General features: G+C 32.3%; 1 protein-coding gene across 1 annotated transcript; it reads right to left on the bottom strand.

Annotated features, from left to right (window-relative positions):
• Positions 1–5414: 5414 nt before the first annotated feature.
• Positions 5415–6288, bottom strand: LOC111633265 (transcription initiation factor TFIID subunit 9-like). Its single transcript, XM_023377803.1, has one exon. It carries the CDS (start codon positions 6179–6181, stop codon positions 5540–5542), a length of 642 nt encoding a protein of 213 aa, XP_023233571.1. The 5' UTR covers positions 6182–6288; the 3' UTR covers positions 5415–5539.
• Positions 6289–13866: the final 7578 nt, after the last annotated feature.

Raw genomic sequence — 13866 nt, 5'->3', positions numbered from 1 at the left:
TATTTAATATGCAGAGTAGAATCCATTTAATATAATATTATATATAATTTATTTAATATAACATAATATATATAATATGCAAAGTAGAATCCATTTAATGTAATCATTTGGGACTCAATTAAATGATAACTTAAGAAGGGTAAATAAATAAGACAACATTTAGTGAAGAGTTTAGTTTATTCACTCTGACATTAAAAGGAAATATTAAAATAATTAATTAATAAATTTTAAACATATACAATTTTCGTCATTATTAATTAATATGCAACTCATTCAATATAGCTTGCCGAATTGAATTGTCTTTAGCAGTGCTTTTTTTGGGGAAAAAAAGGTGGTGGAAACGCTCATCTCATTACTAAAAATATATTACGTGCATCGTACACAAGATTCGGCACACAAGCAGGAGCAGGACCGTCTTAATAATTTTGTTGCCGATCCTATATGCTCAACAGAGCGATTTAACACGGACCAAACATCAAATTTTCAAAAATTCTGTTAAAACTTTTAAAATATATTGAAAGAAGGTGGTGGAATGCCGTTCCATTGTGTTCTATGACAAAAAAAGTGCTGATCTTTAGTATCATTTTGTATATAATTGAAAAAAAAATTTAAGGGATTTTACCCTAAATCTAGGTGTTTTTTTACTTATATATTTCTCTAAGTCTAGATTTAGGATAATATCTTTTTTATTTAGAATTTACCTTAAATCTAGATGTATATACTTATACACTATACATACGAAATATTGTATAAAATTAAATTTGTATCTCTGAAATAGTGGTTGAAAAATATCTTGTTTCTTTACTTTTAAAATCAGTTTTACTTGTTGGATATACCAACAATCAGGAAGCTATGGCAACTGAAGGATTTAACAAATTACTTATCTAATGTTGTTGTTAATTAGTGCAATGGAAATGCAGATTTTGATACTCATAGTGGTTCTGAAAAGTCATCAGATATTTCATTTTCTAATGCAATGAGATCTTGTAACACTCCATACCTTTTATTTTTTGCGATTCTGATGGATTTACGTAGACAGTCTTTTCTAATTTTTTCTTTTAACGAAGTACATTCCTTTAGAATACATATTCTATAAATGGACATCGGGAAAACTTTGTTAAGCAGACATTGCTTAGGAAATTTCAGCTTCCTATCCACCTTTATTAACTTCAATGCCAATTTCCTATACTCCTTATATTTCCTGGCCAGTGTTACCATATTGCTAATAAATTGAATATCAAGCTTGTAAAAGACATTGTACACAGTTTTGTCAAGTATGGCACAAGCGGAGGCTTCAGTAGTTAAATGGAATGAAGCATCTATTCTCAAGACTGTGCAGNTACCCTAAATCTAGGTGTTTTTTTACTTATATATTTCTCTAAGTCTAGATTTAGGATAATATCTTTTTTATTTAGAATTTACCTTAAATCTAGATGTATATACTTATACACTATACATACGCTGTCAATGATTGCAACTATTAAACAGCATGCAAATAATCAAAATAGCTAATACTTAATTTAAAGAATGATGAAGAAAGAATAATTGATAACAATAACTGATGATGATTGCTTAATATCATCCACATATTGAGACTAATAATATGAAGAGAGAAATACAATAACTGAACTCTGATTATAACAAGCAGTTATTTATTGTGACATCATCACAATGCCAAGCTGCAATTTTTAATCATATTTTTAATTAATTTAATTTAAAATATATGCTTTCCATCTCAAATTAGTAGTGGCTTGTCCCTGTACATCATACTTTTTTTTTAACAATAGAGTTGTGCCAGTCATCTATCTAACACTTTTCAGAGGAAAATTTTTGAATTGAAATAATAATAGGCAACCCATTAACACAGATAAATGTGAAAGCAGGAACACGCCACTCGTCAGGAAGCTTACCTTTGAATAGGTGCTCATGGAATAAAGCAAACAATGGAAATTAAATATTTAGGCGTTATTCATGACGAGAGAATTAATTTCACACCCCACATCAAATACATCATGGACAAAGCTAAAAAGATGACCAACGCCTTCATTAGTACTGCTAGGAACACATGGGGCCTTGGCCCGAACACTACTAAGCTTATTTACAGGGGTGCAATTCAACCAGCACTTCTCTATGCTGTACAGGTGTGGGGCCATGTGGCCGCCAAAGTCCGTAACTGTAAAAAACTGTTATCTGTTCAAAGGATTGCAGCTCTCTGCATTTGTAAGGCTTATAGGACTGCACCCACTAGTGCCCTTTTGGTAATGTCAGGATTGACCCCCTTCGACTTAGAAATTAAATGCATTATTTGGCTGGAAAATCTTGTCACCTTACCCTGGCAAGATTTTATCAACTCGGATGTTGACAAAATGATTAGAGTGGATAAGATTCCCTCCAGTTTGACCTTGATCGATGATATCAAAAAATTCAGCATTGACAAAAATACCCTCCTGACTTACCACTCCTCCCACCAGCTTGCCCGATGTTTCTTCGAAGATCCAGGTGATCATTCCATGTTTAGGATTTACACTGACAGTTCCAAGATGGGTGACGATGTGGGTGCCGCTTTTGTAGTTTACTCCAATTTAGGCCGCAAGCTTCACAATGCTTGCTTCTGTGCACAATACTAAGTACACACTACTCAATAGCACAGGCAAAATCTTTAGCTATTTATATGAGCTTAATTCACATTAGGCAAAAGACACTATCACATTTATTCTGACTGTAGGGTAGCTTTACATAGGATTGCAAAGTCTAATAGCCACTTAAAACTCGTCCATCTCATACACCACATAGCTGCAAAGTCTTCAGTCACTAGTACTTTCAGTTATTGATACATTCCTACTTTGTACATCAACAATCACATCAAGAAGCAAATCTTCATTCTCTGGCATGACATCACTGGTAGGCTCACCCCCCACTTTCACTACTATGATTCTTCACCACTTTTACCATAGTTACACCCTCACTCAGCTACTTACAGGACACAGCAACTTTAAGCAATACTTGCATAGATTTAACCTTGGGGACAATCCACAATGCAATTGTGATATTCAGGAGGACCAAACACCACTTCACTTAGTTTTTCACTGCAATAGGTACAATTACATTAGGGATAGTTTAATGAGAGCTGCTATTCTTGAAGGGTACAACTGGTCTTGCAACCTGCACCAACTCATTCACATGCGTACAATGTTCCATCATTTACTTGCATTCATATCCCTTAGTTGGGCTCTTGAGAGCACTCACTCTGGGGGCATAGATGGCAATTAGCTTTCCCTTGTTTTGTTTCAACTGTTGGTATATAGCTGCCTTTCAACTTTGTATTTTAATTTTTATTTTCCATCTTCTTTTCAGTCTAAATTTCGTTAGTCCTAGTTGTAAATTAGATTTGGGACTCTTAGCTTGGTTTCCAGTTAGGTTAAATTAGATTAAGGTTTGTTAGCTTTAGTCATCTGGTTAGGTTTGTCCTAGATCAGGGATGGCAAACCTTTTTGAGTCTGCATGCCACATAGTAAGCATATTAAACATACTTTTCTTTAAAAATGTTTATGCATGCAGAAGTTTTAGACTTGTAGTAACTATATTTAAATTTGGTGGAATGGCTGAGTGGTAGCTTATCGTTCTTGTGGACTCAAGATCAAAACCCCAGAAAATTTTCAGGTGGTGATCCATTCTTCACCATCCAACTGTGTTCATTTGGAGTTTGCTAAATAAAAAAGCCCTCTTAGTGCCCACAGGACGAAGTTTTAAAAAACTATATTTAAATAAATGATATGCTATAATTAGAGTAAATGTAAAGAACCTGATTGAAAAAGATGATAAACCGATATCGTATAATATGTTATGTGCCGGATGATTTCTTCGACGTGCTAATTTGGGCACGCGTGCCATAGGTTTGCCACCTCTGTCCTAGGTTACGGTAGGTTAGTTTAGTTAGTAAGTTAACATTTAAAAAAATAATAATAAATACATAAAAATGAATAATAGAAAAAAGTTTGGGGTCTTGCTCATTTGCTTTTTGCACTGTCTGTCTAGCTGTTAAGTAGTATTAAGATTCATGTTTGCATTCAGTTTTATTAGTACTAAGTAGATATGTTTTCCTACTAACAGCCACTTGGCACTAACTTCTACACTTAGCTATTCGTGGCGACACTCAATTATTGGTGTTTGCTACACTCAGGTTCTCTTTTAGACCCTTTGGGGGACTATGGCCTTGCAGTCTAAAAATTGCATGCCAACATCAAACATGGAGGGTACGTAACCTTATTTACACCATTCAGAGGGATCCTACCTTTCTCTACTGTCTATCTGCTCTCTCTCCTTCTTCCCCTTACCCTTTTTTCTGCTGGCTAAACACTTCATGTACAGCTGATGTCTTTCTTGTTTGTATGTAATACAGGTATTGTACTTGCTATTGTATTAAAACACTGCCTCCAATCAAATCTATTACTGTTTACTGTATAGGAACTCTATATCTCAACCTATCTCAAATTTTTTCGTTTCCTTGAGATTCAAAACAGACAGGTTCAACTGTATTTTGCTGCTATTTATAGTTGATATATCCAGACAGGGATTGTATTCTATTGGACAGTTTCCTGTTTGAAGTGAAAATGTTATTCTTTACTTTCAGAGATTCTTAGCATGTTAGGCTAAATTATTATAAAATGAGATAAGAAAAATATACATATTACCACAAAACCACTATGTAATATAAGCATGTCCTTTTTTTTTAATGAATTAATTTATTTTATTGTAAACATCACCTGATAGAACTAATGTGCAATGCTGGAAAGATCTTGTGCACCTGATAAATGTTATAGTGAACACACTGTATATTTTTTCCTTTGATAGGAAACTAGGATGATAAAATAATGGCTGTTACAAAATCCTAAATAAATAATAAAAAAAAATGGTGATTTTATTGAAATTTATTATTATCCAATTAAATAAATTATTTATGTTAAAAAATGATTTAAACACACTTTTTTTCTTTAATAATTTTATTGAAATTATTCAGTAAAAATTTATTTATTTTACAGAATAATCTTACAAAGCTGACAGAACTAATTGAAAAATGGCGTAATGTTGCACAAGATTCGCTAAAAGAACTTCAAATTAAATTACCAGGTCCTCAACAAAATTTGAACAAATTAATTTGTGACTTACAGATAGATCATAAATTAATAAAGTATGATTTTGACGAGGAAGATTTTATTATGTAAATTTGAGTTTTTGTAGCATACATATATGTTATTCAGTTATACTTATTTTAAAGATCTATAGAATCTTATTTCAAATAAATATCTTAAAGCTTAATCTTAGAAAATTAAATGAATATATATGACAAAGTTTTGTTTGCTGATAAAATATATGCTTGTATGTATTATATCATTAATAAATATTGAATACAGGAAAAGAAATAGCATTTATAATAAAGTTAAAAAAAAATTCAAAATTACATAGGTTAACAAATAATAACAACAAATATATTATTGCAATGTAAGTAAATATTTGATATTTACAAAATATATTAACAGTTTTATGATGATGACGACGACGACGAAGGAGCAGGCACATTATTATTTGCTTCTGCTATCTTCAAGATCGGTGTAGGTACAGGTTTTGCAATTCCCGGAGTGACAGCCTGTCGAGAAACTATAGTAACCGTGGGAGAAGTAACAGTTTTCGTGACGACACTAAATGTGGCACCGGTTTTGCTCCCAAGACTTACCGCTGGCATAACTTTTGGAATCGACGTCAAGTTCAAACGAGTAGGAACACCTTGTAATCTCGGTTTCTTGGCAGGTTTCAAGTGATAGTTGCATGCAGTTAAACTATAACGATCTGGAGGCAGACGGGGTCCAGCATTAGCTTTGATAAATGGTAAAGCTATGCTGTTTTTCTGTCTGGCAATTTCTAACAGTAACTCTCTTGGTGGTGGTGTAGTGAACGACTTGTCCATCTGTAACTGTATTGCTAAACGAACATCATCTCCATCTAATCCTCTCTTTTTGGCATGAGAGGAAAATAATCTAGCATCTTCTAATACATTAGTGACATACCGGTAAGTAAACTCCAGCATTTGATTGATTACTCTCGGTTCATACTCGATAATTCCCATATCTTTTAGTATGGCAGTCATTACCTGACCATCCTTAGGAATACTTTTAGTATTAGACATATTTAATAAAGATATACTAATTAATTCAATTGAATTAATTAAATTTAACAAAAAAAAGACGCGTGATATCCGGTCAACAAATCATAAGCCTACTTTCAAACGTATAAATGTTTTAGCGCCGCCTTACGTCAAATTTCAAAATCCAAAATTAATCAGTTTTTTTTTTTTAGGAAAAAAGATTTCTAAATATGTGATAACATATTCATAATTTTAAAAATCATTAACGATTTGAAAAAAAGTATAAGAAATATCTACATAATTACAGCTTAAAATATTTTTAGTCGCTTTTTGCCAAAAGAAATTAAGACTTTCCTGCTAAATATTAACTCAGTTTACCTTCAGTATTAAAAAAATATNAAATGAAATGGTTACTCACATAAAACATGTATATTTATAAATTTAGATGGCAAATCTATAAATTATTTATTTAGGATTATAAGCATATAATCTGAATTTTGATCATTTATTTATTCTGTTTTTTGCAGTTAATTTTGAAAAATAAATCTTTATCAAATCTTAAGTTAGTGAGTTTTGTTTATAGGATGTTACAGCATTACTGGACACATGACAAATGCAACATTTATCAAACTGTGGTTTGTGGACTCTCCAGAGTATGAAAGGTTCTTGGGAAATACATCGGAGATGTTATGCAGCTGATATTTCTAGGTAGTCAAGTGACCGAGTGACACAGAAGATGGGTCACATGACACATTTTGTATATGTCTGCTAATTTCCCTATAATTGTGTAAATATTTCTTAATTGTTAGATAAATAATAATTGATATACTGTACAATTATATTAAATACTCACTCAGTACTTCAAAACTTTAATAAATGATAAAATAAATGTAATTACTTTTATTAATAAGAACTAAACAGTTTTAAAAATTTGGTTAATTGTTTAAACCAAGGAAATAAGGCTTGCGAAGGAAATAAGGCATCTGCGGAGGATGGATAGGGTGCTTATTGTACCTGTCGTTCTCTCTGGTATAGGTGTCATACTACACAAAAACCTGGGAACATTACAATTGACTAGAAACACATACATCACACTACAGTAGGCCAATATGACATATATTGGCCTACTGTACAATATAACAATATGACATATATTGAATACATGTCATATTGTTAGGAAATTCCTGAATACAGACGCACACTTTTTAAATTTTATTTTGATTACTATGCCTTGACTGGTCTGGCATAGTACACAGCTACCAGTGTCAACCGAGTAAAATTCACAAAACCCAAAATAATAATAATAGTAAGCGCAGAGCAGCCCAAATGGTTAGGAGTTGAAAGTTGGTACACAGGGTACGTCATGAGAACGTACACTAAGAAGGGATTTTTGGAAATTCCCCTCAAAGAGAGAGGGTTAATTAAACAACAGTCGCGACCGCCGACATGACGGTAAACGTAGGTGAAATTTTAACGTCTAACAAGTGATAAATGAATATAAATAACATTTAATGAATGAATACAAAAAATGAAATGTAAGAATGACACCACGATTAAACCAAATTTATTTGGTTAAAATCATTAAATTTTTCATATTTTAAGATAATTTCTGTTATTAAAAATATATACAATTCCTAAGCCTAACAGGCTTATATTATAAATAGCAAATAAAACTCACAGACACGTCAATCGACTGTTTAACTTATCCCAAATCGATTAAATTAGCTGTCACATAGAATAAAGTACTTAAATCGAACGCATTAAACTTTAATTTACAAATATTAAATATCGTACGTTCGATTTTGGCGGCTGTCTGTTGTTTTCTTTTAATTCGGCTATCGAACGCTAGGGGATTCAAATCAATTTTTCTAATATAAAAACTGTGAAAAGTTTTTTCTTATCGTTTAAATTTCGTTTATAATTATTATATTTATTTATAAACATTATAAATAAGATTTTTTGAATAAACGTCTAAATAAACTTATTAAAATATTACGCAATATTTTCGTATGTGAATGTGAAATAGCGCGTGGTTTAAAATGATTTTTCGATGCGATTAGATTGGTATAAATTGTATAATTTCAAATGGATAATTCAAAAAGTTCACATTTAGCAGGGAGAAAAGTAAGATGCTTAAATAATATTTCAAATTTTAAATGGACAAAAACATTATTTTAGAATAAATAATGATTAAACAATTATTCAAGTTTAATTGTAACTTGAACTGAACATTAATCATTTATTTATTTACATGTGTATATCTGTACTAAGTAGCTTCTACCTATTTTACATGTTATGGGTTATGTAGAGGTATATCAAATTGTTCATGTGCATCATCTCCAGAAATTCCTATTATATTTTCTATATAGTATGCCTGTATCGTTTAATCTTTCTTTTCCCCAGCTACAACTGAAATTTGTTGTGTTTTGATACTACTAAAATTTAATTTTTTTATTGAAACCATTAATTTCACATAGAGAAATGGTACAGGTTTTTATTAAATTATATAAATTACAAGGGTGGTTTTTTTTTCAACCTCCTATGGTCCATAAAACAAAGACAAGTGTAAATAACAAAATGAATTTATTACCATAAGTTAGGTACAAACATGGTTACTTTTTGACATTATCACTGTGATGATTGAGGCATTTATCTATCTGTGGACGAGCTTTGAAATCTCTTCGCTGAATGTTGCCACCAGTGACTTGAGATGGTCCTTAACACTGTTTCGAAGGTCGTCATTAGTCTCAAACCTCTGCCCTCCTAGCCGTGTTTTCAGTTCAGGAAATAGGTAGAAGTCTCTCGGCACTAAATCGGGCCGTACGCTGGGTGTTTAAAAAGTTCCAAGTTAGGTGGAAGTCTGAAAGGTGAAGACTGTCACCTCTTTCCTGAAATGAAAACATGGCTAGGAGGGCAGAGGTTCGAGACTAATGACGACCTTCAATGTTAGGACCCATCTCAAGTCACTGGCGGCAACATTCTATGAAGAAGAGATTTCAAAGCTTGTCCACAGATAGATAAATGCCCCAATCATCACGGTGATTATGTCAAAAAGTAACCATGTTTGTACCTAACTTATGGTAATAAATTAATTTTGTTATTTACACTTGTCTTTGTTTTATGGACCATAGTCTGTTTTTTTTTTTCAACCTCCTATGTACTAAATGACAGCCATAACAATAGGCATAATTATCTTTGAAAGTAAAATAATTTCATTTTTGACATGCATTTTTTTAGTTTTAAATTATTTTATACAAACATTTGGACTCGACCAATATACTTATTTGCATTGTTAAATGGATTTGTAAAGTTAAATTTATTTATCTACATTTTTTAGTTGTCAATTATGAAGATTGTTTCTCTGTTGTTTCTTCCAAGATTGTTTTTCCTAAAATTTCCAAGCTATTCTTGGATCCAAGGGAAGACTTTTCTATATGAAGTATCATCCTTGGACTTAGTTTTTTCCCTTACGTTCCTTAAGGTTTAGTCAGACACACTGTGAACATTCCATTTCTTTAAAGGTTACTTTCAACTGTTTGGTAGGAGGAACCTCATAATATATGTATTATGTATGGTATATATAATAACATAAACAGTTTAATTATTCTATGATAATGTTATGCGTGTAACGGCAATCTATAAACTAATGCTGGCTTCGTATTTACAATAAACTTTGTATAACGTAAACATTTTTAGTTATCGCCTGTGAAGGGAGGAATATTAATTTTAAATACTATTTAAAATATCATAACAGTTTATTTTGATTTTAAATTTTCAAGTTTTACAAACCATCCACTCATGGGCGTAGCCAGAGTTTTGTTATGGAGGGCCTAGTAGAGGCCAACCTGACACAAAATTGAATTACTTCAAATTATTGTTCATTAAAATGAAAATTCCATGATAATCGATGATAACTTAACGCACATGAAATATGAAACTTTCTTTAATTACAACATTGGCCTGTGAACAGCTCATATAACAGCATGCCCTTATGTGCCAGATATGCAAAGTGAAGCAGGATCTGTGTTTCAGAATCAATTTTTGGCCGACCGAGCCATTGACCTTTTTTTTTTCTTTTTTTCTTTTTAGTATTCAAAATTTTTAGCTTTACACTTTTTTCAGCTGATTTTCTGGGGGGCACCAGGTTCCCTGGGAGGGGCTGTGCCCACCAGGCCCCCCTCGCTATGCCCATGCATCCACTACTGCAAGAAGCAAGTTTTAGGGATTCAAATTTTTTGAAAGATTATGACTGGACCATTGGTCTTTTGGTTTCTTTGCTTGTAGTTTATAATCCTAGAATATTTTAGCAAAGTAGACATTTATGTTTGAAATTTTTCATACTAGAGTGTGTCTGAAATTGTTTTTTCAATTAATATTTTACAGGCTTATGAAAATATAAAGTAAGAAACAATTTAAGTTTTTGGAAATCAAAATTTTAATTATTTTTATTTAAGAGAAATTGCTGCTGATTAAGATCATGGTATATTTTGACAGTGAGACAGTTTGAAACCAGGGGCAAGAATTATAAGTACTTTTACTGTACTTCAGTACAAATATAACACTCCTTATAATAAAAATTGATTCTGAAACACAGACCCTGCTTCACTTTGCATATCTAGCATATAACGGCATGCTGTTATATGAGCTGTTCACAGGCCAAATCGATTAACTGCATTTAATAAATCCTTAATGTTGTTATTATTTTTACATTTTTCGCATAACTAATTTTATATATCCATTACATTAAAACTATGCTTTAATATAATGGTGTATAAAAATACATTCTACAATGTTTATTTAAATTTAAAGTTTAAAAGGAATTTTTAAAATTATTTATATTATCAATGTTTATATTTTTTGTTTGTGGAATTAATCAATTTGGCAAATGAGTGGCTCATATGTAATAACATATTTCACTTATAAGATACTGCACTGTGTAAATGATCAGGTTGTGTGACTTCATTTATATGGTAAAGGAAGTTTCATTTATATNACGAACAAAAAAATAAGTTTTATTTAATATTATTTTTATTACAAAATTATGAATGTGACTTAATGGCATTAGATACGACCTAATGATTTTTGTCAATGTAAATAAATTACACGAATTATTTAACTTTTATAAAACCCAACATCGATATGAACACCAGAAACTTTGTACATCTAGATTGTGAATTGTGACGTCACGTGCAGTGACTTGATTGCATATTAAAACGAGATAATTGTAGAAATGATTACAGACGCTAGTTTATTGCACTCCACGATTTAAGAAATGTTCTTCTTCTTCGATGGTGTTTATATGGAGATTTTAGCGCAATGTAGGCTCTTTCTCCGAGTAGACTTGTGTATGTGTATGATCGCTAGGCGACCGATTAGCCGGCTGTATCGAACAGCCATACGTACGCGCGGGAAATAAATGCCTTCCGGGAGGACTTTTATGGGGAACTGGCCTCCCATTCAGTCGTTATAGGCAAGGAGAAAACCCGGAAAACTCCAAGCAGCCAGCCTGTCCGACCGTGGCGCGAACCCACGACGAACCTCCCAGTCTTTAGGGTCTGGTCACCACTACGATGAGCGGCAACGGAGACCACTCGCCCACTGGTGGGGGCTAAGAAATGTTCTCTCGTACATCTTTGCTTTTAACGCATTATACTGGCTGGATGACCGTCTTATACCCCAGTAGAATGACTAACATCCCTTGTCGAATACTAATACACGCAATAGTATAGAACCAAACACTTGGTTAAACGTCCAATTTTAATAGAGCCGTTTAATGCAACAAATTTATTACCACCATACGAAAACTATTATTGAAAATCTGCAGTGCGTCGGAGTGTTTGTTTCTACACGAAAATACTCGTCTTTCCTTGCAATGATTGATACATAGTAGGGAAAAAACTTATAAGTAACGTAGTTCACTAGAGGAAACACTTCTCTAAATGCTCGAGTTGCTGTATCGAGGCACTTCATACACGAATCATGGAAAATATACGCGAAACATCTCTTCTGTACCATTTTGAGTTCAGAATGTTTCAGCTTCTCCAATTTTCTTTTGGCAGTTTTATAACAAGTTTCGTCTGGAAGAATAAAAACACCGAAAGCATTTGCTCTCTTCCCATAAAATACTGTGAGTCTGTATACATCTCTGTGTATTGAGTAATTTATGAAAGGTTTAGTTTTGTCTTCGTATGGACATACTGCAAAATCTTTGTACAAAATGAAACATTTAATTTCTTCGTCCGTTATGTTCATTTTGTGGCATACTTTCTTTATTTCATTCTTTAAACATGATTTGTCAGAAAGCATAGATTCGTTTCCAACGAGTTTGAACGGATAATTAAAAATATTGAAATCCGGAATGTTTGGAAACATTGATATTTGTATTTCGGTTGTTTCTTCTATTGATGAGAACTTACAACGTTCAGTAAAAGAGCGTATTTCATCTTCATCTGAAATTAAAAACGTGATGGTTAATATCACTTGATGAAGAATCTGAAATTCACAAAGTTATTTACTGTACTTTGAATAAATAATAATCATATACTTACTAATTGGGTATGCAATCCCTACATAAAGATGTCCCAGATAAACATATTTATATTGAGAATGAAAATTACGTACAGATTCGTCACCGAAAACGAAACAATTGTATTGAAAATTATCGCCGAACTCAGCGTAACGATGTAGTTTTTCCGATTCGTAGATTACGGAGTTTATTACGTTAAGAGGGATTTTCTGTTTAAAGAAATTACAATATTAACAGTTGTAAATTTATTTAGATTATAAACTAATTAATTGTGTTTTACTTTAAATGAATATTTTAACATAACTTTGCGTTATTGTGATCAAGGTAATGCATAAAAAGACTCTGCAATTTATTTTAATTTTTGTACTAACTTTTTTACAAATGCAAATGTTCACAATGCAACAGCTCAGTGCAATGCTTGGCAGGATGCAGGATGCACTTGCATCCTGTCAAGCACAACTAAATTGCCTAATAATACTTACTCTACCGATTGTGAAGTGAAATTTACTCAGTGCCGGCCCGAGGCAAGTTTTAGGATGGAGCGAGATCCTATTATGGCGCTCCCTTGGTTGCCCCTAATTTATACACTTTAATTTTATTTACCACTGAGGCGNTTTAAAAATCATTAACGATTTGAAAAAAAGTATAAGAAATATCTACATAATTACAGCTTAAAATATTTTTAGTCGCTTTTTGCCAAAAGAAATTAAGACTTTCCTGCTAAATATTAACTCAGTTTACCTTCAGTATTAAAAAAATATGCCAATTTATTAAGAATGTTTTATCATTAATAATTATTTTATTAATGCTAATTTTTTCAAGTTTTTTTCATAAACTGTCTACATCAGTTTTAAATAACGAATATTTGCTTTCGTATTATTACAGTAATACCTCGACTTACGCGAACCTGGAGTTACGCGATTTTCAAATCTCGTCGATTCGTCTTTTGTCTGAGCGCCACGAAACTCTTGATTACTCACTCCCGCCACACTATTGTTCAGCTTACATGTTCGGACGTGTCTCGCGGAATCGACACATAGCTACAATTTATAGTATTTCTGTTTGTTATATCTACGGAGACGAGAGAGACTATGCGGTGATTTCTTGTAACCGTGAACGAATCAAAAGACGATATAAGATTAACGAGAACATTTATTAGCTTACATACATCCGACTTGGATTTTACACAAATTGCAAAATT

The sequence above is a fragment of the Centruroides sculpturatus genome, unplaced genomic scaffold, assembly GCF_000671375.1.
Source record: "Centruroides sculpturatus isolate CEXI.00-Female unplaced genomic scaffold, Cexi_2.0 scaffold681, whole genome shotgun sequence".
In the NCBI taxonomy this organism is placed as follows: Eukaryota; Metazoa; Arthropoda; class Arachnida; order Scorpiones; family Buthidae; genus Centruroides; species Centruroides sculpturatus.
This window is presented reverse-complemented; position numbering and strand designations above follow the sequence as displayed.